Below are 25,869 nucleotides of genomic sequence, written 5' to 3' on the forward strand. Positions count from 1 at the left end.
ACCCTGTTCAAAAGTTTACATACTCTTGATTCTTAATACTGTGTTGTTACCTGAAGCACCCACAGCTGTTTTTTTGTTTTGTTTTTTTGTTTTGTTTTTTTGTTTTGTTTTGTTTAGTGATAGTTCTGTTCTTCAGAAAAATCCTTCAGGTCTCACAAATTCTTTTTCATTATTTTTGTGTATTTAAACCCTTTCCAACAACGACTGTATGATTTTTGAGATTCATCTTTTCACACTGAGGACAACTGAAGGACTCATGCAACTATTACAGAAGGTTCAAATGCTCACTGATGCTTCACAATGCATTAAGAGCCAGGGGGTGAAAACTTTTTGAATTTGAAGATAGGAGTAAAATTGAAAAAAAAAAAAAAAAAATCTGATATTTAGGCAAAATACATATCTTCATTCTGTTCAAAAGTTTTCACCCCTAGCTCTTAATGCATCGTTTTTATTTCTGGAGCATCAGTGAGCGTTTGAACCGTATGTAATAGTTGCGTAAGAGTCCTTCAGTTGTCCTCAGTGTGAAAAGATGGATCTCAAAATCATACAGTCATTGTTGGAAAGGGTTCAAATACACAAAAATGCTAAAAAATAATAATAATAATAATAATTTGTGGACCTGAAGGTTTTTTCTGAAGAACAGTGGGCAGTTTAACTGTTCAGGACAAACAAGGGACTCATGAACAACTATTACTAAACAAAAAACACACACACACACACACACACACACACACACACACACACACACGTTTGTTTTTGTGAATTGTGGGGACATTCCATAGACGTAATGGTTTTTATACTGTACAAACGATATTTGCTATCACCCTACACCTTCCCTACACCTAAACCTAGCCCTCACAGGAGACTGTGCATATCTTTACATTCTCAAAAAAACGTATTCTGTATGATTTATAAGCCTTTTGAAAAGTGGGGACATGGGCAATGTCCTCATAAGTCACCCTTTCCTTGCAATACCTATGTCATACCCATGTTATTACACAAATTTGTGTCCTGATATGTCACAAAAACACACACACACACACACACACACACACACACACACACACACACACACACACACACACACACACACACACACACAGATGTGGATCATTCTGTAACAGCACAGTATTAAGGATCAAGTGTATGTAAACTTTTGAACAGGGTCATTTTTTTATAAAAAAATGTAACAAATTTAAAAAAAAAAAGATTGTTAACAAATCTATCTTTGTTAACATTTCAATATTACCTAAGCTTAAAAGTAGGCCTACGTACAGTCCAAAAATGTATAAAATAGTAAATACATAAAAAGTAAATAAAATAAGGGCAAATTAAGAAATTGTGAAGTTGTAAAACTTAACATTAAATAATTTTAAGTCATCTTATGTTGACTGTGTAAAACATGTAGCCATCATTTTGCATTCTGTGTGTGTGTGTTGGGCTGACCCAGAACAAGTAGACATTAATTCAACACAAGGTGGCGTATGCATGCTGTTGGAACACAAAACATTTCTGCATTCATCCACCTATATTTTGGGAAATATTACATTCAATTATTTAGACGCCATTGTTTAAAAATAGATTTGGCATTTATTTAAAATATTTAATTATGACACAAACAAAAATTAATTATATACAAAATATAGATTAAAAAAGTGACAGCATAGTGCTTATTCACAATCACAACCAAGCAGCTCAATCCTCATAGTGATGGACTTCTGCCATTGTTTTGGAATAACTCGGATGAATTTGGAAAAAATTGGCGGGTAGATGTAGTTCTTTACTTGGCCATTGTTATCTGTGTTGCCTTGAAAAGTCTGTGAAAATAAAAGAAAACAGTTACTTTTATTCTGAAGACCGAAAACACTGTGGGTTCTTCCACAGAAACTTGTTCTATTCCCAAAAAGTGAGACGGCTTACCTTTTGTTCATAATCGTCATCATCTGTGTACTTTGTCCATCTCTTGCCATCTTCACTGTACTCCAGAGAATATGCTGTCACATACATCTCATGGCGTAACGATTTGGCCCCCTGTGTTATAATCCCAGTTATCTTCTTTATATCCTTGAGTTCCACCTGGATCCATGGCTGCATGTCATTGTTCTGTAAATTGCAGACAATGTAATGAGTCTTGAGGTTGATTTGAAGTGTAGCAAATAATACCTTTAAAAGTTTGTATTTATGAGGTATATTCTAGCTACCTTGGCTTGCCATGCATTGACGGTCCCTTGTTTATTTAAGCGTGCATACCAAGGCTGCCACTGGCCAGAGTACCAACTGGAGGCCGCAGAACTGGCAGTGATTTGAGCATCTTTAATGTGCCCACTTTCCATTCCCAATGGCACAGAGCAACCTGACAGCACAATGAGGAGGTTAAGCATAATGGAGCTAAACGTTTTTGGGTCTTATAAAGCAATATGAGAAAAAAAAAAACCTTTGATTTTTTTCCATACCGTCAAGCTCACAACCATAGTACTCCAAACGGACAGTTGGGTAGTTGTAAGAATGTAAAGGATGCAGCCTCACATATCGACCAATCAGAGGAGGGAAAAATATGTTTTCCCTCGTGTCATATGCTTCACTGTTTCCTTCAAACGTCTGTTGGGCATTGAAAAACACAGTTATCTGTGATATTATGAGCTGTTCAGTGTTCACATAGACCATGGCCTGTTCAAAGTAGACAGACTCTTATTCTGAAATGTACATTCTGTTTATAACCATACAGAAATAGTCACTTGCCTTTCTGACAGTATCACTGTCTCCCTTGTAGAAGGTCCACTTCTTTTTGTCAGTGCTGTATGAAATAGTGTAGTTCAGCACAAAATTATGTTTTAAGAATTGCTTGGCTCCCTGTGTGGCAACTTTACTAATCACTACCGGCCTCTGGAAGTCCACCTGGAATGCAGGATACAGCCTCTTCAAGTAACTAGTCGTTAGCATTTCTTAATTTTATGGGCCAATTATGAGTGGTTACCTGAATGTACTGTCCTGTCTTTGTTGTACTCCACGCATTGTATTTCCCAGTATTATGTAGTCTGGCCAAATGAGGATGCCATTGTCCTTAAAAACAGAGTTAAATGTGTTAATAATGTGATCCAAAATATCCTACATAAAAGCTATGCTTTCAAATACTACCTCTAGAGTCAGACGCTGTTATTTGTTCATCTTTCACAGTTCCAGAAACGAGACCAAGAGCATGATCACAGACTGCAAAACACACCAGGTAAGATTTTAACTAAGATCTGACAGAATCAGTTTCTTTCTTGTAATAAGATCAGCAAGATAAATTACTGTATGTGATACCATTATCTAACACAAGGAATAATGTCTGCATTCCCCTCTGCTGCGAGAGTCCAACTTCAGATTCCAGCTGCCAGAGACCAGGCTTTGAAGGCAACATTTCCAGAGTGGCAAATCCACCTAAATGACAGGATCTGAGTGTGAATGACCTTTTTAGATCATCAAAGTAAGTATTTTCTAACAACACTACACACCTGGTAAAAGTGGGTAAACACCCTGACGGTGGTCCTTCAATTCCTTGTTTATGAACGTTTGACCATGGAAATGGACGCTGTGGAGGTCTTTAGGAGAGCCCATGTTGATCAGATGCCACTTCGCTAGCTGATTTGTGTACATTCGTAGTCCTTTGAGACTGAAGATAATGCCATTGATAGCTGACAGAACAAAATTTGAAAACATGATATTGCAAATTTATTAACAATACAGTTGATGTCAAAAGTTTTGCAGAATCTGCAAAATGTTAATTATTATACCAAAATAAGAGGGATCATACAAAATGTGTGTTATTGTTTATTTAGTACTGACCTGAATAAGATATTTCACATTAAAGACGTTTACATATAGTCCACAAGAGAAAATAATAGTTGAATTTATAAAAAAATGACCCTGTTCAAAAGTTTGCACACACTTGATTCTTAATACGGTGTTGTTTCCTGAGTGATCCACAGCTGTGTTTGTTGTTGTTGTTTAGTGATAGTTGTTCATGAGTCACTTGTTTGTCCTAAAGAGTTAAACTGCCTGCTGTTACTCAGAAAAATCCTTCAGCTCCCATAAATTCTTTGGTTTTTCATCATTTTGTGTATTTTAAGTTTTAACCCTTTTCAACAGTGACTGTATGATTTTGAGATCCATCTTTTCACACTGAGGACAACTGAGAGATATGCAACTATTACAGAAGGTTCAAACAGAAACGATGCATTAATAGCCAGGGGTGTAAACTTTTGAACGGAATGAAGATATGTACATTTTTCTTATTTTGCCTAAATATCGTATTTTATCATTTAGTACTGCCCTTCAGAATCTACAGAAAATACTTACATGTCTCCCAGAAGTCAAAATAAGTTAAATTTACCCTGATCTTCAAATTCAAAAAGTTTTAACCCCTGGCTCTTAATGCATTGCGTTTCCTTCTGGAGCATCAGTGAGCGTTTGAACCTTCTGTAATAGTTGCATATGAGTCCCTCAGTTGTCCTCAGTGTGAAAAGATATATCTCATAATCATACGGTCATTGTTGGAAAGGATTCAAATACACAGAAATGTCAATTAGGTATTAAGAATCAAGCGTATGTAAACTTTTGAACAGGGTCATTTTTATAAATTCAACTATTATTTTCTTTTGTAAATGTGTAAATTGTGTAAATGTCTTTTATGTGAAATATCTTATTCAGGCCAGTACTAACATGCATTTTGTATCCCTCTAATTTTGGTAAAATAAGTAACATTTTGCAGATTCTTCAAGGTGTATGTAAACTTTTGACCTCAACTGTACTAGACAAGTAAGTTTATGTAAAGCAATACTTTTAATGCTCTCCATACTTGCTCAAATTTGTTTAGTTTTAATCCAGTGACTGTAATATAAATAAATTATATACAATTATAATTAAAATATGATGAAATAAAGACTTTTTCTTACCATCAAACTTTAAATTATTTTGAAAATTTGGATCCATGACTGCTCTTCTGTTTTTCCTTTCAATCCTCTCCCGATTCTCCTCATAGTACCAGCTCTTATTCTCATCAAACGTCATAAAAAGCAGGACAAACTCTCTTCTGTCCAGAGGCTTTTTTTCCAGTGTTCCCTTCCTGCACACCAGAAGCGGTCCAATCAGCCCAGAGTTTATATCTCTCTCCTATGCAAGAAAGCAATTCAATTGTAAGTGAAAATTGCGAAGTGTTATTTGCCACTCATCTGTATTCAAATTAAATGTATTACATGGACAGCCCTCGTGTAGCAATCTTGAGTTAAGTGTAATATGAAGAAACATTCATACTTACAGGATTCACTGCAGAGTAGTAAGTCCACGTTCGACAGTCAGATTCATTATTTTGAGGTCCAGATTTGGAATTTATATTCCACATGTAGATAAAAGTGCTGTTGGGTTGTACAGCATCGTCCTGTTTGTACCAATACGGCGACTGATCGTCGTAACTCAGGCCTTCCATTTGTTTTAAGTACTTTACTCCATTTGCATGCAAAGAATACGGACGGCTGGCAAGGTTCCTGAAAAATACCTGCAACAAAAACAGGAATGTAATTTATCATGCTTTTTGCTTCATACTTTTATTTGTGCACACATATGTTTACTTATTCAATGGTGTACCATAACAGTCTGATCCACTTCAGCTTTAATGACCGGACCCAGAATTCCCAGGTGTTCATCTATTTCCCCTCGGATGTCTCGGATACTGAAAGTGCTGTCCAGATACTTTCTAAACACTACTTTTTTGAAAGCTGTGGGCCTCTCGCTTTGAGAAGATTTATCAAGCCTCCTTTTCAAACATAAAACAAATGAGTTAGACTCAGAAATGCATAATTTGGATTATTTAAAATACATGATGTCAACAGTACCTCTGCCCGTAACCAGCATAATCCCATTCTTCCTCTTCAACTGAGATGAAATAAGTTCTGGTATCCTTGTCTCCAGCCATTTTTAAGAAATGCTGGGATGTTACATCAACCACTGGGCTTTGAACATCTGCTGCTTTGCTATAAGGGTCTTTATATTCTACATATTCATACTCTTCTGGGTGATGAACAATACTATCAAAATCTGCATCCTGCTCATGTTTTGGAACATACAACTCATAATCATTGAAATCGCGTCTTGGCACTCCTATGACGATGGATTTCTCCGTCAGCTCGTCCTCGCTAGACACAGGTCTGCTTCCTCTTGGGGTCAACCCAGAAGGTCCAAAACCTCTTGGAGAAAGACCCCTCGGAGAAAAATCAGAACGTGGCTGTGCCTTATACTCCTTCCTTTTCTTTGTCTTCATGCCAAATCCCTTTCTTGGCTTTACCCTCTGGTGGACTACTTTTTTCTTTGGCTTATTTGATTTTGCTGAAGACTTCCCTGGGATGTATTTGTTCATGTGCTCTGGGATTTCCCTATGAACCAGTTCATGTTTGCCTTCGTAACCCCAGTGCTCTTCTTTTGGATCGAGATGAGATGTGAGTATGGCCTCGCTGTGATTGTTCTTCAGATAGATGACTATTTCCTCTTCGCTTTCACTTTCTGAGGCGTTCTTTATGGATGAAACATTGAAAGGGACAAGAGAAAAAGATGCATTCTCTATACTTTCTGAAGAAAGGAGCTCTGATGCGTTTCTCCAAATTTCACTTTGCGGTTTGATTGTAACATTAGCGGATGATGTTCTGTTCTCTGTTGTTTCAGATTCAAGGTCAAGGCTGAAATCAGACAAAGTTGCATTTGAAGATTCAGACTCATTGCTTTGCAAAGTGCTGTTGCTCAAAGGCGAAGATGAACTGAGATTAAAAATGCTCTCGGCTCTCTCACTGGTGTAATTCACCTTTGTGCTGTTGACTTCTTCAACGATCCTTGTTGTGTTTTCAATTAGTTCACCCATCTCCTCTGGTGTGTCCATTGGTGAGACATTATATTCTACTGCAGTCTTATAATCTGTTGACATTTCCAAGGGATGATCACTATCCAGAAGCACAAAATCCTCCTCAGTTTGTGTCTCTGAGCTGTTGGAGACAGAATCAGGACTAGGCACGTGGTAAATAAAGATGTTACCTGAACTCTCACGGTCACTATCCGCCAGGTCAGTGATATTTTTATCGTTTGCCTCTTCTTGAATAATTGTTTTGTTTACAGAGGTTTGGTTTGATAGCAGGAGGTTTGATTCAGAAGAATTTAGTGATGGACTGTCTTCTTCCATAAAGATGTTTCTGTCAACAACTGGAGCATCAGATGAAGTGACACTGGCATTAGTGGGGAAAATGTGTGTTTCATTTATTGTGTGGGTGATGTTGGTATCAATCGTTGGAGCATGAGTAGTAGAGATACTGTCTATCCCTAATGATGAACTGACGTTTTCTACACGCGTAGTATAAGCAGGTACACTATCTGTCTCTAATGACAAACTGACATTTTCTACATGAGTAGCATTTGCAGAGATATTGTTTGTCTCTAATGATAAACTGACGTTTTCTACATGAGAAGCATTTGCAGAGATACTGTTTGTCTCTAATGATAAACTGATGTTTTCTATATGAGTAGTATTTACAGAAACACTGTCTGTCTCTAATGACAAACTGACATTTTCTGCTAGATTGATATTTATTTCAATATCCAGAGTGACATTTGTAGAGACACTTTCTGTTTCATTCATTGGCTTTGTTGATACACTACGGACCTTTCTTTCTACAACTGGAAAATGTGAAATAATACTGTCCGTTTCATTGTTTGACTTGACCTCTGGTTTGGAATCAAAAATGCTTGTCTCTTCTGTGCTTTCATTCAAGACTTTATTTGAAGATTTTCTCTTCTTTTCCAAACCAGCCTCCTCAGTTGATAAATCGTCAAGTTGATTGAAAGATCTGAATGTACTATTGTGTGATTTGTCCAACACATCGCTTGGGCCTGGACTTTTTGTCTGCAATAAATCATCATCATAATCTAATATCGAAAGGTCAATTTGCTCAACGTCATCTGTAAAGTTTTTGTGCGACCTCAAGTTTAAGAAGTCTGCATAGTTTTCTGTGTCCTCGTCAACCTCGATAGGCTGTATTTGTATCGGTTTCTCTTTTTTAATGTCGTTGATGGATGCAGGTTTCCATACAGTGAATTTATCTGGTTCATAATCATATTCCATTACGTAATCTCTGAAGCATTCAAGGTCCTTGAATTTCACCCTCATCCCTTTAGTGGAATCATGAGAGTTCAGTGATGCTAAAAGCCAGATACCTATAAAGTGAATAATTTGTATAGTCAGTAACAATATCTTAAAATTAAATTAAATTCATTATAAATCATTTGGATACTCGCCTGAATTAAGCATGTTCATAGTGATTGTTTCACCAGTCATGGGAAATAGACTAAGCATATCCTCTTCTCTGTTTTTTAGCTCAAATGTATGGCCGTAAAAAGTAGCAGTCTGGATATAATCTTGTTCACCAACACTTGATACATGCCAGGTCACGATTTCACCATTGCAAAATCCCAATTCTTGGCCACTTTCATATACATAGCCATTGATTGCTGTAAGAGATGAAGCAATAAATACATGTATCAAATATGAGTCAACAACACTGATATAATAAATATCAGAAAATCACTCACTGTGCATGACATTTGATTTGTAAAACTCTGGATCATCTCTTTTAACTCTTCTGGGGTCACTGCAATATGTGTTAATGTTCTCATCATGGTACCAGCTCTTGTTCTCATCAAAAACGGTAAACATGGCATGCTGTTCTTTGTCTGCTTTCAGCTGAAAAAGAGAATTGCTTTTAGTTTCCAAAACCAAGTGAGCTGCTTTGCTACTTTCTTTGGCAGCATGTTAACCATCATATAGTAGAACTTCAGAATTAAGTTATTCAAACACTTCAAAACAGCTTCATTAAGTGTTACCTACATTTTGATGTTGGCTTGTCACTAAGCTAACATTGTGAAACTTTAATCACAAAAATACAGTCGTGCATGGCCAAAAGTTTTGAGAATTACATAAATATTGGAAATTGGAAAAGTTGCTGCTTAAGTTTTTATAATAGCAATTTGCATATACTCCAGAATGTTATGAAGAGTGATCAGATGAATTGCATAGTCCTTCTTTGCCATGAAAATTAACTTAATCCCGAAAAAAACTTTCCACTGCAATGTTAAGAAGTCTTCAGGGCATCCAAGAAAGTCCAGCAAGCGCCAGGATCGTCTCCTAAAAAGAGGATTCAGCTGCGGGATCGGAGTGCCACCAGTGCAGAGCTTGCTCAGGAATGGCAGCAGGCAGGTGTGAGCGCATCTGCACGCACAGTGAGGCCAAGACTTTTGGAAGATGGCCTGGTGTCAAGAAGGGCAGCAAAGAAGCCACTTCTCTCCAAAAAAAAACATCAGGGACAGATTGAACTTCTGCAAAAAGTATGGCGAATGGACTGCTGAGGACTGGGGCAAAGTCATATTCTCCGATGAAGCCTCTTTCCGATTGTTTGGGGCATCTGGAAAAAGGCTTGTCTGGAGAAGAAAAGGTGAGCGCTACCATCAGTCCTGTGTCATGCCAACAGTAAAGCATCCTGAGACCATTCGGGGTTGCTTCTCATCCAAGGGAGTGGGCTCACTCACAATTTTGCCCAAAAACACAGCCATGAATAAAGAATGGTACCAAAACACCCTCCAACAGCAACTTCTTCCAACAATCCAACAACAGTTTGGTGAAGAACAATGCATTTTCCAGCACGATGGCAAAAGTGATAACTAAGTGGCTCTGGGACCAAAACGTTGAAATTTTGGGTCCATGGCCTGGAAACTCCCCAGATCTTAAAACTTGTGGTCAATCCTCAAGAGGCGGGTGGACAAACAAAAACCCACTAATTCTGACAAACTCCAAGAAGTGATTATGAAAGAATGGGTTGCTATCAGTCAGGATTTGGCCCAGAAGTTGATTGAGAGCATGCCCAGTCGAATTGCAGAGGTCCTGAAAAAGAAGGGCCAACACTGCAAATACTGACTCTTTGCATAAATGTCATGTAATTGTCGATAAAAGCCTTTGAAACGTATGAAGTGCTTGTAATTATATTTCAGTACATCACAGAAACAACTGAAACAAAGATCTAAAAGCAGTTGAGCAGCAAACTTTGTGAAAACTAATATTTGTGTCATTCTCAAAACTTTTGGCCACGACTGTACATATCACTTAAATACTGGTTGAAATGGCATTAATAGATGTATTTTTTTATTCAATGCTGAATTAAATTTTTCTCAGTATTGCCTTATCTGTGAAGAACGCAGTCAATGCTGTCCTATATTTTGTTCAAAAAAGCATATAAGGTTCGCATATAAGGCACAGTTACTTTGCAGCCTACTCTGATTTAGTGGCCCAATATATTGCAAATTGAAATCAGTTACCTGGACATTCTTTTTGTTGAGGGACTGGCTCTTACAGATGAGAAGAGGGCCCACAAGACCAGAAGCAATGTCTCGAGGAGTGTCCACTGCACTGTGGTACATCCTGGTCAGACATCTGGGGTCACTGTCCGTTGGTACGTCTTCCTCAGACACACTCCATGTATATGTGTAAGACTCTCCTGGTTGAATCCCGTGTGTCTGGTTCCCTTTCAAATCAACAGCAATTTTATTTAAATATCTAATAATATCTAATATATTTAAATATTGTTTTTTATGATTTTACAGTTACAGTTGAGGTCGAAAGTCTGGTCCCACAAATTATTTGTTTTTTTCAGCATTTTTGTGTATTTGAACCCTTTCCAACAATCACTGTATGATTTTGAGATCTATCATTTGACACTGAGGGGTTAAAACTTTTTGAAATTGAAGATCAGGGTAAATTTAACTTATTTTGTCTTCTGGGAAACATGTAAGTATCTTTTGTAGCTTCTGAAGGGCAGTACTAAATGAAAAAATATATGATACATAGGCAAAATAAGGAAAATGTACACATGTTCTGTTCAAAAGTTTACAACCTTAGCTCTTAATGCATCGTTTTCCTTCTGGAGCATTAGTGAGCGTTTGAACCTTTCTCTAATAGTTGCATATGAGGCCTTCAGTTGTCCTCAGTGCGAGGAAGATGGATCTCAAAAATCATAGTCATTGTTGAAAAGGGTTAAAAAACAAAAATGCTGAAAAACCAAAGAATTTGTGGGACCTGAAGGATTTTTCTGAAGAACAGTGGGCAGTTTAACTGTTCAGGACTAACAAGGGATGAACAACTATCACTAAACAAAAACAAAAAAACCCAAAACAGCTGTGGATCATTCAGGTAACAACACAATATTAAGAATCAAGCATATGTAAACTTTTGAATGGTGTCATTTTTATAAATGCAACCGTTATTTTCTCTTGTGGACTATATGTAAACATCTTTTATATGAAATATCTTATTCAGGTCAGTACTAAATAAAAAAATAACACATATTTTGTATGATCCCTCTTATTTTGGTTAAATAATTAACAGTTTGTAGATTCTGCAAGGTGTATGTAAACTTTTGACCTCAACTGTATCTTCATCATTGATAAAGAACTTTAGAGATTAGGGCTGCATGTTATCATTTAGATTTTTACTGTGATTATTATTAAATAAAATAAGAAACAAATGTTAATATTGCACTGTAAAATAAAAAATATTTAATAAAAAACTATTTTACAGTACAACAAAATTGCAATAATAATACCAGTATTTATGTTTAGATTATAATAACTTTTAACCGTTAATCCATCTAGCTTTTATTTTGGTGGTTTGCAATTATCAAATCACAAAACTTTGATTTTAATAAATAAACATAGAAGCATTTACTTGTGTGCATCTCCTGTAGCTCATAACTTTAAGTTTTTAGTTTATCAGGGCAGCAGTAAACGACAAAAAACGCTCTCTGAGACATTGAAACAAATACCAGATCATGAGCACACTGAAGCGTGCAACACGTATATTGCAGCTTTTGATAATCACACTAAGCCATATCCAAAACATTGTGCAGCCCTACATTAGAGATCTCAGCACATATATCTTCATGTTGTCTGCTGATTTAAATAAAGATGCATATATGTGACCCTGGACCACAAAACCAGTCTTAAGTCGCTGGGGTATATTTGTAGCAATAGCCAAAAATACATTGTATGGGTCAAAATTATAGATTTTTCTTTTATGTCAAAAATCATTAGGAAATTAAGTAAAGATCATGTTCCATGAAGATTTTTTGTAAAATTCCTACTGTAAACCTATCAAAATGTAATTTTTGATTAGTAATATGCATTGCTAAGAACTTAATTTGGACAACTTTAAAGATGATTTTCTTTCTAGATTTCAGATTTTCAAATAGATTTATCTCGGCCAAATATTGTCCTATCCTAACAAACTATACATCAATAGAAAGCTTATTTATTGAGCTTTCATATGATGTATATATCTCAGTTTTGTCAAATTTAACCTTATGACTGGTTTTGTGGTCCAGGGTCACATATATGAATTGCATGTATGGTGTAGAATTGATAAATATACATCCAGAGATATCAAACAAACCTCCTGCAGGATAACTGGCTCCTTCTGCTGCTTTATCAATGGTTAGTCCATGAGGATAGATACTATACGGACGTGATGCTTTGTTTTTAAAGACAATCTATAGAAACAACATCACAATCATCAATTAAGCAAATAAAGTAGTAATTATTAGAGCTGTGATTATGTGAGAAGCTTTATACCTTTATGACATCTCTGATTTGAGCTCTTATCACTGGCCCGAGAATCCCAAGCTCTTTCTTTCTTTGCTTGTCTTCCGCTCTCTCTTTAAACATGCCATCTTTATACTGAGTAAATACTGCTTTTTTGTATTTTTTACCTATTCGCTGAGGCCCCTGCTTTAAATATTTTGATCGGAAATCCCTGAGTGGAAAAAAGTGAGATAAAACATTAGAGCAGAGCTCACATAAAAAACATGTCCTGTCAATGAATCATGATGCACATACCCATCCATGTTTTCTGCCATTTGTGGAGCATAATCCCAAATGACCTCTTCTGCTGCTATATAATAAGTCCACTCTTGGCTTTCTTGTTTCTGTTGGATGGTAAGCCGTCTTTTTGGTGCTGCGTACTCATCACACGTCTTAATATTTAGGTACCCATGCAAACCAGCTGCAAATATGACATCAACATGTGGAACTGTAATCACTTTCATAGAGTACACACTGTCAGCATTAATAGTGATTCTACAAGCTATGAAATTGAGACTGTACAGGTTGATGTTTGAAATGAATATTTAATTAAAGTTGGTCATTTCTCTGGCAGGTCTTACCTTCCAAGTGCCTGCTAATGTGAGAGGAAATAAGCCAGCGGCCGGGGTGGACACCAGTCATGCTGGCACTAGTGGCAGTTCCACTAATGATGCCAACAGAAGAGGTCTTGTGCCCATCATGCAGTAGGGCTTGCCCGTTAAAGTGTACAGAGAAGAGCTCTGGCTCAGAGCTCATTCCCAGCAGGTGCCAGCTGACTTTGGAGTGGGCACAGATGTCCAGATCTGGAGGACGACACGGAGGAGTTTTACACGTAAGTAGATATGCAGAAATGATATGTTATGTGTGAAAAATATCAAACCAACCTGGTAGAGAGCCATTTGTGTAGCCATTTATAGTATATTTCACATTGTGTGCCCGTTCAGGGCCTCCAGTGCTGTACCAGCTCTTGTTCTCATCAAACACTCCAAACAATAGCACAGCCTCCTGATGGAAATGAATCTGATTTCCAGAGCTGTCTAGGGTGCCTGTGGGACAAGGACAGATTAATCGTCTAGACAAACAGAATTGTTTATAGTTGCGTAATTTCTGGGAAACTCAAAGCTGTATAGAGTAAGCTGGGAAATGAAGACCTCCCAGTGTGCATTTTCTACATTGTAACATATTTAAAAAGAGTTCAGCACGTTATAACAATGCATCATTCAGTGTATTATATTATTAAAGAAAATAAACAAACACTTTTGTTAATTTGTCAATTGAGTGATTCAGTTTTATCAAAAATCGCTGTTTAAATTACATAATAGACCAATTCTTAAACAATGAAATAAAAGTTACGACACTGAGTTGTCAAAAAAAGCGTAAACTGCAATTTTAAGCCAAAATAGGGCTTTTTTGAAAGCAAATAAATCAAGACATCATTCATGAAATTAAGAAAATATGTTGTTCTGTAAAATGAAAGTATTTTTGTTGGATTCACAAATGTTGTTTATTTTAGAGTACAATAGTGTTATTGCTATAATAATATGCTCCAATATTGGTTTCAGTGTAGAGTATATGTGACCCTGGAGCACAAAACCAGTCTTAAGTCGCTGGGGTATATTTGTAGCAATAGCCCAAAATACATAGTATTGGTCAAAATTATTGATTTTTCTTTTATGCCAAAATCATTAGGAAATTAAGTAAAGATCATGTTCCATGAAGATTTTTTGTAAAATTCCTACTATAAATATATCAAAATGTAATTTTTGATTAGTAATATGCATTGTTAAGAACTTCATTTGGTCAACTTTAAAGGTGATTTTCTCAGTATTTAGATTTTTTTGCACCCTCAGATTCCAGATTTTCAAATAGATGTATCTCAGCCAAATATTGTCCTATCCTAACAAACCATATATCAATAGAAATCTTATTTATTGAGCTTTCATATGATGTATACATCTCAGTTTTGTAAAATTTAACCTTATGACTGGTTTTGTGGTCCAGGGTCACATATTTGTAGCAATAGCCAACAATACATTGTATGGGTTAAAATGATTGATTTTTCTTTTATGCCAAAATGATTAGGATATTAAGTAAAGATCATGTTCCATGAAGATATTTAAATATTTAATATTTGGATTTTTTTGCAGCCTCAGATTCCAGATTTTCAAATAGTTGTATCGCTGCCAAATATTGTCCTATCCTAACAAACCATACCTAAATGGAAAGCTTATTTATAAAAATAAAAAAAAGACCCTTGTGACGTTTGTGGTCCAGGGTCACATATAAGTTTTGACCTATAGCTAAAATACTAAAATAATATTGACTGTAAATCAACTTGAAAGGGATAGTTCACCCAAAAATGAAAATTCTGTCTTTTATTATTTACCCTCATGTCATTCCAAAGTAAGACTGTAAGACTTTCGTTCATCTTTGCAACACAAATTTCTGATGAAATCCAAGAGCTTTCTGACCCTGCATAGACAGCAATGAAACTACAACATTCAAGGCCCAGAAAGGTGTAGGAGCCAGCGTTCTGCACTGCTCCTTGTTTACAAGCAGAGAAAACGCACACTGTACATAAAACAGTCTGAAGATGGCTTTTGATGACAATTTTTATCCCCAGCCTTACATATTTCAACCAGAATATACAGACAATGAACTAAGATGCTGGACGTTCTAAGTCAGAACACCGACTCATGTATCAGTAGCACCACATGTGTGCACCACATGTGACGAAGACTGACATGGAAGAGAAGAAATTGTTGAATAAAATCATTATTTTTGTTTTCTTTGTGCACAAAAAGCATTCTCATAGCTTTATAAAATTACAGTTGAACCAAAGATGTCTCATGGACTATTTTAACAAAGTCCTTGCTACCTTTCTGGGCCTTGAATGTGTCAGTTCCCTTGTTGTCTATGCAGGGTCAGAAAGCAATTGGATTTCATCAAAAATATCTTAATTTGTGTTCCAAAGATGAATGAAGGCCCTTCATTTTTGGTTGAACTATGCCTTTAGATCCACTTTCCCATTTTAAAGCTGATAAATTTGATACATTTTTCCACAAATGGGCCTAAACAGTTAATTTAAATAAGAAAATTAAATAAGAACAATTAAAGGGGGGCATCTTAACCCATCTAAACATGTCATATTAAACATCGCATTTTTGCCTCACATACCTTTTTTGCAGATCAGCATTGTGCCTATTAACCCTGTATTGTAGTCCTTAACAATGTCAAAGTGGGAAAGGTATGTGTAAGTGATGCATGGGGGGTCCGCAGCCGTAGGGGTCACCTCAGATGTCACATCCCATTGGTATGTGTGCTCTTGGCCGGGCAAAATGACGTCATCCTCTTTCTCATAGAGTGACGTGTTGTCAAAGTATAAAGATCCTAATGGGAACATTAGCAGTGTGAAAAAAGAAGCAGACTTAGATTTATGTAAATTACAGTTAAACCAACATCCATATATTTTGGGGGAAAAAATATTTTGCTGTTAGAAAAAAATGGGTATGTTCTGTAAATATTTGAGAGTCTCTGCTTTGGACTTAGGTACAGGCTGTGGTTAATTTGTCTTGGGTTAATATTTCCAAAGAAATCAAACACAGATGTTTGTGTTACTCAAAGTGTTTACTCAACTGAATGATGAGAACTAAAATAATCCATAATGTCCTTTAAACAACATTCCTCTTGAAAAAGTATCTGTGTGTTATTTCATAGCACAGTGTCTACTTGTTACTAGTGTGCTGCATGTTACTAGACTGTTGCATCACTCATACTGTTACCACAATCACATCAGAACACACACCCTCTGACTGCTTCCCGTAAGCGATGCCATGTGGGTGGATGCTGCAGGGATGATCTGCCATGTTCTTAAACGTGACAATGATTGTGTCGCCTTCTTGTCCTCGCAAGGTCGGCCCAAGTAACCCTAGAACATTAGTTTCAAACAATCATGATTTTAAAGTTAACGTAAAAGTACTGTAAATGCATAAGCATGTTTGATGTTGCATTCCATAATACTAAATGGATTCATTTTAATGTTAAAACAAAGACGTCTTTGATATTCAAAATACCTGAGGACAAGGGATGTGGTTTAGCCTGTGTGAATCCCTCATTGTACTCCCTGTATACTACTTTTTTAAATGATGGTCCAGTCCTGAAATACAACAACAACAATCAGTAAATACATCTCTTACATAACCAAATTAATAAAAAACTGACAAATGCTGTTTTATTTTAGTATCATGCTGGTTTATATTTTTCCTTTTAATTCAACGTTTTGGGCTGGTTTCACAGACAGAGCTTAGACTAAGCCAGGATTAGGCCATAGTTCAGTTAGGACAGAAGCATGTTTTAGAAAAAAACATGGTGTGCATCTTGAGACAAAAAGGCATTGACATATTTCAAGATCAATCAGTAAGTTTCTTATAGTTTAAACAGCTCAGACTTACATTTTAGTCTGGGACTAGGTTTAAGCCTCGTCTGTGAAACCAGGGGTTAGTAATTTAGTTGCGTTTTTTGTAAAAAAAAAAAAAGTTAAAAAATATTGATATAATTTATGAATTATTAATGTAGTTTTTTATTATTTTAGTACATTAAATTACTAACTAAATTAGTAATTTAGTAACTAGCCAAATATTTAATTTTATTTCAGTTAACTTTATTTTATTTTAAGAAACACATTTTTTTTAAGTTTTATTTTTAATTTACTATACTAATAATGGTAAAATATAAAATAATAATTGAAAATATTTTGAATAAAGGCTTGACATAATTAGTCTTAGATATACAGAGCTTTATATAATTTTCAACTAAATTTAGTTTCTGGGTGCTGGTTTAACATTATGTTTATTTGGGGTTATTTGTATTTCATATAAAAATGTCTTTGTCACATGTCCGTTTTCCTTAGTCGCAACATTGATTAAACATATTTAAAATATTTCTTGTCAGTTAATACATTTTAGTACAGATGTAATTATCTGATACATTTTTACAGTGAAAGAGTGAGTGACAAACAAACAAAAGGCAATCAATCAGTTAGATCAATCAATCTAACTGGTTAGAAAACACAAGAATCAATTAAAACCTTTACAAATAATGCTCTTTTTCATACCTTTGCTGTCCGGCAGATGTGTAGTCCCAGTTAATATTAACCGCTGCAATGTAATAGCGTCTCTCCACAGCTGTTGCATAATTACACAGGAATGCCAGAAGGGCCAAACCGTACGGGGCCACGTTCCAGTAGCGGAGTTTCATCTCTGACAATGAAACTCCAGGTGGAAACGGTCTGTTCTGGAGTGCAGGGAATTCTGAGCTTTCAGAGAAATGCCAGTGAACTTTATCTCCCCCCACCTCCCTGTTGCACATGTTGAAACACTGTGTTCGAGGGCAGTGCACTATCATTATCAAAAAAATGGAAACTTTTTGTTTTTGTTTAGTCATTAGTACTCCAAAGCGTTTTGAACATGTAAAACCTTTTCATTATTATGACCAAATGTTTTGTTTACAAGAAGGAAAGTTAACAAATAAACATATTTGCCAGTTCAATCCTTTCCACTGGAAACAAATGCTAGTTAGTGGATTCTCTAGTTAGTGGAATTTTCCTTGCAGGCATAAATTACACGTGCACAAATATTGCTAATTGTCATAATGCAGCCAACTAACGACGATCTGTCAAAATGTAAAAGGTTCTGCACCATGTTTCACCAACATCATTATAGACTAAATGTATTACTGTGAATGTGATAGTTATGAAATCTGAAATAATCAAATATGGATTTAAGTTTCTGAGAAACGTCCTTACTACAAGTTTCCGCCCCAGACAGCAGTTTCATTATAAGGATTTACTCATAATCCCAATGATTTCCTTTAAATAGTTTCTTCATACATTGCTTGTTTACAGTGTTCAAGTTGTATAAATGTGTGAGTAAAAGCCTGTGCATCTGAAGATTAAACAGGTAGCCTACAGTCAGAAGCTCTGTGACCATCACGTCACATGTTTAATTTAAAAGAAAATAAAACTATGTTTGTCTCAACAAACCAAGCTTTATGTAATGTTGCACGTGACTCAGACATGATCACATTTCCCTTACAGTGTCTGTTGGGCAAAGACTTCTTACTTGGAATTTCATAATAAACCATCCTCACTACATTTTCCAGACAGATGTAGAGAACCAGACAAGTATACGGAAAACATGTTAAAACAATAAAATGAACATTACATACTGTACAACAGTACACACTCTTTAACATACAGCATTAAATAATGTTAAAAGTGACTGGAAAATGTTTACAACAGCTCATTTTAGGCATTGTCATCGGAAAAAGATGTGCAGTCATACTTAGAAATAGTATATACTTAGAAATACTATATTTACAATCCTAAAGTATAAAATACACTTAAACGTTTTTGTTGTAACTTTACAATGTTTGTTTATTTCTGCAGACATTCCAACAGTTTATTCATTATCCAACAAACAAACCAATATATAAATAGTAGCGACTTTTACATTTAGTTTTTACATTCACTGTGACTAGGATTCAATTTTAATATTTATTAGCCAGCCACGCCTTCATCTTTGAAATGCAACCAATGAATGTCAGTATGATCTAATTATTATTAATAAGCAAAGCACGTTGCCCTGCAACGTCAAACCAAACGATGACGTTGCTTTTGTTGTACGCGTGCGCAAGCGACGCGGAAGCCGTGGGCAGGTTGTTCGGTCGACTGAGAACATATGGGTAGGTAAATAAAGCACCGAATATGAAATTATTTGTGCTTTAATCACCACGTTCACACTATAATAGACACATTGTGAATATCCTGTCGTTGAACTGAATGACGCACTTTTTCGTTCATCAAAACAGTCGCAGTGAATTCCACAATAGTGTGATAAACCACACCACTGTGCGTTAAATGTTTTAATTTTGCTTTCTGATAGTTACAATTTATTTAGCATTAGTGTTTCTTTTACATTCAGAATGTCTTTAGACTATTTCTATATAATGTCTAAGATCATGTCACAATCAGTCTATAGTTATTTATTTATTTTGTAGAGCTGTTTGAACATTGCAGTACTGACAGATGTGATGTTTAATGTTTCACTACCTTCACAAAAGACACAATGTACAAAATTCTGAACTGTCTGTAAACACTGAGACTAAATAGTCATCCCTCATTCCATGACTTGATGTCTGCATGTTTTGTTGGTTGGCTCATCATTTGAGCTTGTGAATCATGATGAAAACAAACCGCCAGACACAGAAGGTGACACGTCTTGACAAAGTGGTATTTGAGGAGTGAATGTACTGGAGAGACCAATTTATTATTTCATGAATACCTTTTCCATTACTGCTTCAGTGTTGTGATTAATATGATTGTCTGATGTTTTCTCAGTGACACTGTTCTCCTATGAGCAGCCTCAGTTCATGTTGTCCATGATGGCCCCGTCCTCGTCGCCCACCTCTTTATGCCGTTGCTGCCGTCCTTGCTCGCGGCTGTGCTCAAGATCTTCAGCCTACACTTTGGTTCTGGGTCTAGGTTTTGTCACTTTGGGAACCAGTCGCATCCTATTACTAAAATTCTCAGCCAATGAAGGTAACATAATATTACACCACCATAGAGGAACTTGATCTATGATTCCTATGATTCTATGATTACCTGTTTTTTCTTGCCTACAGAAAATAAATATGACTTTCTTCCTGCATCTGTGAATTTAATGGCAGAGGCCATCAAACTAGTATTTTGTTTAGTGATGTCAGTACGGGTTGTCATTCGAGGTGAGTCTGTTGAATTGTGGTGTATGTTAATATTTCAGCATACTGTACATATTGTTTGTTATTGGACTACAGCTATTGTTTTGTTTTCCAGAGGGCCGCTCTTATAAAGATTTGGGGTGTTCATCTGGTGCCTCTTTTATCAGCTACCTGAAATGGTCTGTTCCTGCATTCCTCTACTTCCTTGATAACCTCATAATCTTCTATGTGATGACCTATCTGCAACCTGTACGTTGAAGTTTTAAACATTTATAGTTATGAATACATATTTGTAGAAAAATTACTTTTTGCATTTATTGCATTATATATAATTTTAGTAATATATATATATATATATATACAGTCAAGCTCAAGATTATTCATACCCCTGGCAAATTCTGACTTAAAGTTACTTTATTCAACCAACAAGTTTTTTTTTATTAGAAATGACACAGACGTCTCCCAGAAGATAATAAGACGATGTACAAGAGGCATCATTGTGGAAAAAATTATTACTCATCTTTTATTTATATTTGAACAAAAAGTGGCATGTCCAAAAGTATTCATACCCTTCTTTATAATCAATAGAAAAGTCTTTATTGGCTATTACAGCAATCAAACGCTTCCTATAATTGCTGACCAGCTTTTTGCACTCCACTGGTATTTTTGCCCATTCATCTTTAGCGATGAGCTCCAACTCTTTCAGGTTGGAGGGTCTCCTTGTCATCAACCTGACCTTTAGCTCCCTCCACAGATTCTCAATTGGATTTAAAGGAACCGTATGTAGGATTGTGGCCAAAACTGGTACTGCAATCTCTTTCAAAATACTGTAGAACGGTGTATCCCCTCCCGCTCCCCCCCTGACTCAAGGTTGCCAGCTAAGCTGTAGGAGTAGGCTGCTACAAGGAGCTTCCAACGGCAAGTGACAAGTCCTACACAGTAATGTTTTTCTTCTGTTAATTATGTTTATGCTTCACAAGAGATGTTTTGTGAAGTAATTATGTATCGCAAAAATTTACAGATGGTGATTAGCCAAATATTTCGTAAAGATGTAACGTTACTGTAATACCACATTTCAATCGGAACATAGATTATTTTCATACCCTGCTAGTGGTGCGATATAAAGCTTTTTATGAACGCATTTAGCATGGGCAACCGTGGAAAATCCACTGTGTACGGAAGTTAGCCAAACATAGATGAATCTTACCTGTCCAGGAGAAAATCAGCAACGTTGGCGTCTGTCTTCAAATTCTTCTCCGTTTTCAGCCGTCTCCATCTTTCAAAGGCATCTCCTATACAAATCCTTGTTTTATTTCGGACTTTGTCATGACGTATTTCGGATTCATAACGAGGTCTTTAGGTTTCGTAACGTTATCCATGTTTTATCCGACACGTTCGTATAGCTGCAGCTGGAACAGAGCTGGCAACCCAGATCACGAAACTCTACTGACTTCGTGATTGGTAGACAGCTGGAGGGTGGAGCCTCAGACCAAAATACAAAATGACAACAATAACATCAGTTGAGGGCTGCAACTCTCACTTTTAAATGACAATATCCTGGCCGGACCACTGTTGTCAGTGATATAAGTATTTGAAATGAACATGATTTCTTAATGTCTAGTGACATGTCAGGGCCATTTTATGATTAACTGACATTAATTTCTTACATACGGTTCCTTTAAGTCAGGACTCTGGCTGGGCCACTGCAAAACGTTAATGTTTTTGTCTGCTAACCATTTCTTCACCACTTTTGCTGTGTTTTGGGTTGTTGTCGTTCTAAAATATCCACTGGTGCCCAAGGCCAAGTTTCTCTGCAGACTGCCTGATGTTGTTGTTGAGAATTTTGATGTATTGCTCCTTTTTCATGGTACCATTTACTGTGATTAGGTTCCCTGGTCCACCGGCTGAACAACATCCCCAAAACATTAGGTTCCCACCACCATGTTTGACAGTGGGGATGGTGTTCTTAGGGTTGAAGGCTTCTCCTTTTTTACTCCAAATGAAGGCTACATCATTGTGGCCAAACATTTAAATTTTTGTTTAATCTGACCATAAAACAGAAGACCAGAAGTCTTCTTCTCTGTCCAGATGAGCATTTGCAAAGGCCAAGCGGGCTTTTGTGTGCCTTATCTGGAGAAGTGATGTTTTCCTTGGTCTGTGTCCGTGGAACCCAGCGGTGTGCAGTGTCCGTTGAACTGTCTGCCTTGAGATGTTGCCACCAGCAGAGCCCAGATTCATCAGGATGGCCTTGGTGGTGATCCTTGGATTCTTTTTTACCTCTCTCACTATCCTCCTGGCCAGCACATGTGTCACTTTTGGCTTCCGACCACGTCCTCTGAGATTTTTCACAGTGCGGAACGTCTTGTATTTTTTAATAATACTTTGCACTGTAGCCACTGGAACTTCAAATCATTTCGATATGGTCTTATAGCCCTTTCCTGACTTGTGAGCAGCCACAATGCGCAGCCGCAGGTCTTCAGTGAGCTCCTTTGTCTTAGCCATGACTGTCCACAAACCAACAGCAGAGAGCTTCTGTTTTTCACCTGTTGAGTTGATTAAAACAGCTGTTCCCAATGAATCAGGGTAATTAGGATGCTTTAGAACAGCTTAGACTATAGGTGCGTTCCATTCGACCGTAAGTGGACTGCGAAGTGGACTTCACAGGGTATTCCGCCATCTTAAGTGAGATTCCAAACCGAAGGGAGCGAACATGTTCAGTTCGAAGGGCACTGCGAACGGCATAGGGAATAAGGGAACTTCGGTACATCACTTCACAGGAAGTGGACGGGGAAAATTACCCAACTGTCATTGCGCACCGCGTCACCAGTTAGAACTAACGATGGAGCAGAGCCGTTTAAGTTTTTTAAAGGCTCTGCAATGGAGCGGTTGCAATAAATGTTGTTATTATTATACAAATTAGAATGTTTATGAATGGTTATGGCGATTCATGTGACATTTGCATATTGTATTGTATGAATGAAAGTAAAACCGGCAAGGTGAGGCTCTATCATGTTTTATTTTGTTTTATTTAACGTTACCATAAGATACTTAAATATAGGCTGCGTGTTGGAAAGAAAGTGCGCAAGATAAGACCACTAAAATCTGTTAACGGTCTAAACATATACATTTTGACTATATTTATTATATACATTAGTTTATATGTATTTAAATTTGAAAGTAAAATAAATTACAATATTTATTTATGTTAAATCATAATCTGCGTGACCCTGCCGTTGATTTGCTTTGATGACGTTCCAGGGCATTCCAAATGAGCGATTATTGTCAGCGAAGTCCACTTCAACGGATAAGGGAGTAGGGAGCAGTGAACACTGCGTAGGGACCCTGTCGATCAGAACGCACCTTTCACACTACACGCGACACAGCGACGCGATCCCATTCATTTCCATGGAGAGCTGGCGATTTCCGGCGACGAGAGCGACAGCGGCCGTCAGCGACCTTTGGCGACCGGATGTGGGCGTGTCGAGCGACGCGACAAAGTTCAGAATCTCTAAACTTTATGCAAATGAAGAGCGACTTTCGGGAGCGACAGCCAATAGGAAAGAAGATGATAGTGCTCATGTGATCATTCTCCTTTCAGCTCCAGCAGAGGAGAAATTAATTCCTGCCGTTAGCACATACAGGGACATAAATTTTAAAAATGAGGCATGGAAAGGGGTGGCCAATATCGTGGGGATTCCAAGTAGGTTTTTAATGAACTAATAGGATGTAAAATTAGATATTACCTCTTAAAAAATCAAAACCAAAATGTGTTAAATGTATGACAACAGACAAAATCATAAATGATTAGACAGCAAATAAACGTACCATATTAAAAATAATATTAACTGCATTAAAATGAATTGTAACATGCTTGTCTTTGTTTCTAAAGTTGCTTTGGATAAAAACGTCTGTTAAATGATGTTACTAAGCAACCAGTAATAAGAACGCCCACTAGCGACCTCATCGCCAGCCTCTGGCGACATGCAGCGACAGAAGTCGCTGCTAGTGTGAACGGGGCTTTATTTGGAATGGTATAGAACAGAGGTTCTCAACTCTGGCCCTCGAGGTCCACTTTCCTGCAGAGTTTACCTCCAACCTTGATCAAACTCACCTGCCTGTAACTTTCTAGTAATGATGAAGAGCTTGATTAGCTTGTTCAGGTGTGTTTGATTAGGGTTGGAGCTAAACTCTGCAGGAAAATGGACCTCGAGGGCCAGAGTTGAGAACTCCTGGTATAGAACCTTCCCATAGATTTTCCCATAGACTTTGACAGTTTGCAAAGGGTATGAATACAACTTTTTGTTCAAATGTAAATAAAAGCTGAGAAATATTTTTAGAAATATGCCTTTTGTACATCGTCTTATTATCTTTTGGGAGAAGCCTGTGTCATTTCCGTTAAAAAGGGGGTATGAATAATTTCGGGCTTGACTGTGTGTATATATGTGTGTATATATATGTATTTATATATATATATATATATATATATTAGGGCTGTCAAAATTAACGCGTTAATCGCGCGTTAACGCAAATTCATTTTAACGGCACTAATTTTATTAACGCGCGATTAACGCAGCGCGCATTTCTGTTTGACCCACTACCTAGCCCATAGTTAAAGAAATGGATGCAGTGCTGCCAACCTAGCGAAAAGTGTCTAGCAACAATACATAAACACATAATTGGACAAACCCAATATAGTTTCTGAGGCTCTTCGGTTTTGCTGAACGTGCGTGAGGTCTCCCAATGAATGCGCGCGCACCTCCCTCTCTTCATATCTGCGTCTGCTCTGTTCAGCGAGCGGCAGTGGAGCAGCGCTTTCGGTTAAAACAGATGTTATGTTCATTCCAGTGCTTGAAGTGGGCCGGTACGCAGGTACTTCTGTATTTTATCCTTTTGCGTACACCGGCACTTCTGCCATATTTAATGAATGCAAGCGGAGTCGGGCTACGTTAGGATTGTTGCTGTGGGGTTGATGCGTAAAGCCACATACGAGTATGCACGCGAAAACGGCGTATTAAATGCACGTCAAACACATGCATAATTGCATATCATATGTACGCCAAAGTTAATTTCAGCTTGTTAATAGCACGCCAAATAGAAACAGAAAGTCGTGCTAGTGCGCATTTGCATGAGACCAGGCTCTCCAATCAGTACATTATAACCAAAACAATACATTAAAACATAAAAGAAGCAGGTTTTTGGGATCACATAACTTTAAATGGCTAAACACCTAAAAAGTCAAAGGATCCTGAAGGCATTCAAACAGGAAGTTAAAAACAACGATAATAATGCAGGGAATAGTGACTTATGTCCAGATGCCGGTAAATGATTCTTTTCAGTGATTGAATCATGATCATAATTCAGGATTTTTTTTCAGTTATTATTTCATATTACTTTGGTTGTCTGATAACAGAAATATTA

General features: G+C 36.9%; 2 protein-coding genes across 2 annotated transcripts in view; one reads left to right on the forward strand and one right to left on the reverse strand.

Moving 5' to 3' along the window:
* Nucleotides 1-1,567: 1,567 nt before the first annotated feature.
* f5 (coagulation factor V) lies at nucleotides 1,568-17,986 on the reverse strand. The gene is made up of 25 exons (XM_073846061.1): nucleotides 17,810-17,986; nucleotides 16,770-16,852; nucleotides 16,502-16,624; nucleotides 15,874-16,086; nucleotides 13,581-13,742; nucleotides 13,278-13,499; nucleotides 12,952-13,117; nucleotides 12,688-12,868; nucleotides 12,509-12,605; nucleotides 10,381-10,586; nucleotides 8,605-8,755; nucleotides 8,311-8,523; nucleotides 5,871-8,229; nucleotides 5,623-5,791; nucleotides 5,297-5,533; nucleotides 4,935-5,151; nucleotides 3,495-3,674; nucleotides 3,304-3,420; nucleotides 3,136-3,207; nucleotides 2,975-3,060; nucleotides 2,740-2,895; nucleotides 2,454-2,598; nucleotides 2,202-2,353; nucleotides 1,921-2,103; nucleotides 1,568-1,817 (listed from the first exon to the last, which is right to left on the reverse strand). Exons 1-25 carry the CDS (start codon nucleotides 17,950-17,952, stop codon nucleotides 1,671-1,673), a joined length of 6,180 nt encoding a protein of 2,059 aa, XP_073702162.1. The 5' UTR covers nucleotides 17,953-17,986; the 3' UTR covers nucleotides 1,568-1,670.
* Nucleotides 17,987-19,361: 1,375 nt separating this feature from the next.
* Nucleotides 19,362-25,869, forward strand: part of slc35a5 (solute carrier family 35 member A5) — a 13,517-nt gene continuing 7,009 nt past the window's right edge. Inside the window, exons 1-4 of the mRNA XM_073846016.1 lie at nucleotides 19,362-19,437; nucleotides 20,093-20,293; nucleotides 20,377-20,475; nucleotides 20,567-20,700. Of these exons, the coding sequence (XP_073702117.1) occupies nucleotides 19,434-19,437; nucleotides 20,093-20,293; nucleotides 20,377-20,475; nucleotides 20,567-20,700 (438 nt within the window). The 5' untranslated portion in view covers nucleotides 19,362-19,433. The remainder of the gene's footprint in view (nucleotides 19,438-20,092; nucleotides 20,294-20,376; nucleotides 20,476-20,566; nucleotides 20,701-25,869) is intronic.

This window comes from Garra rufa, chromosome 8 (assembly GCF_049309525.1).
Source record: "Garra rufa chromosome 8, GarRuf1.0, whole genome shotgun sequence".
NCBI classification, from domain to species: Eukaryota; Metazoa; Chordata; class Actinopteri; order Cypriniformes; family Cyprinidae; genus Garra; species Garra rufa.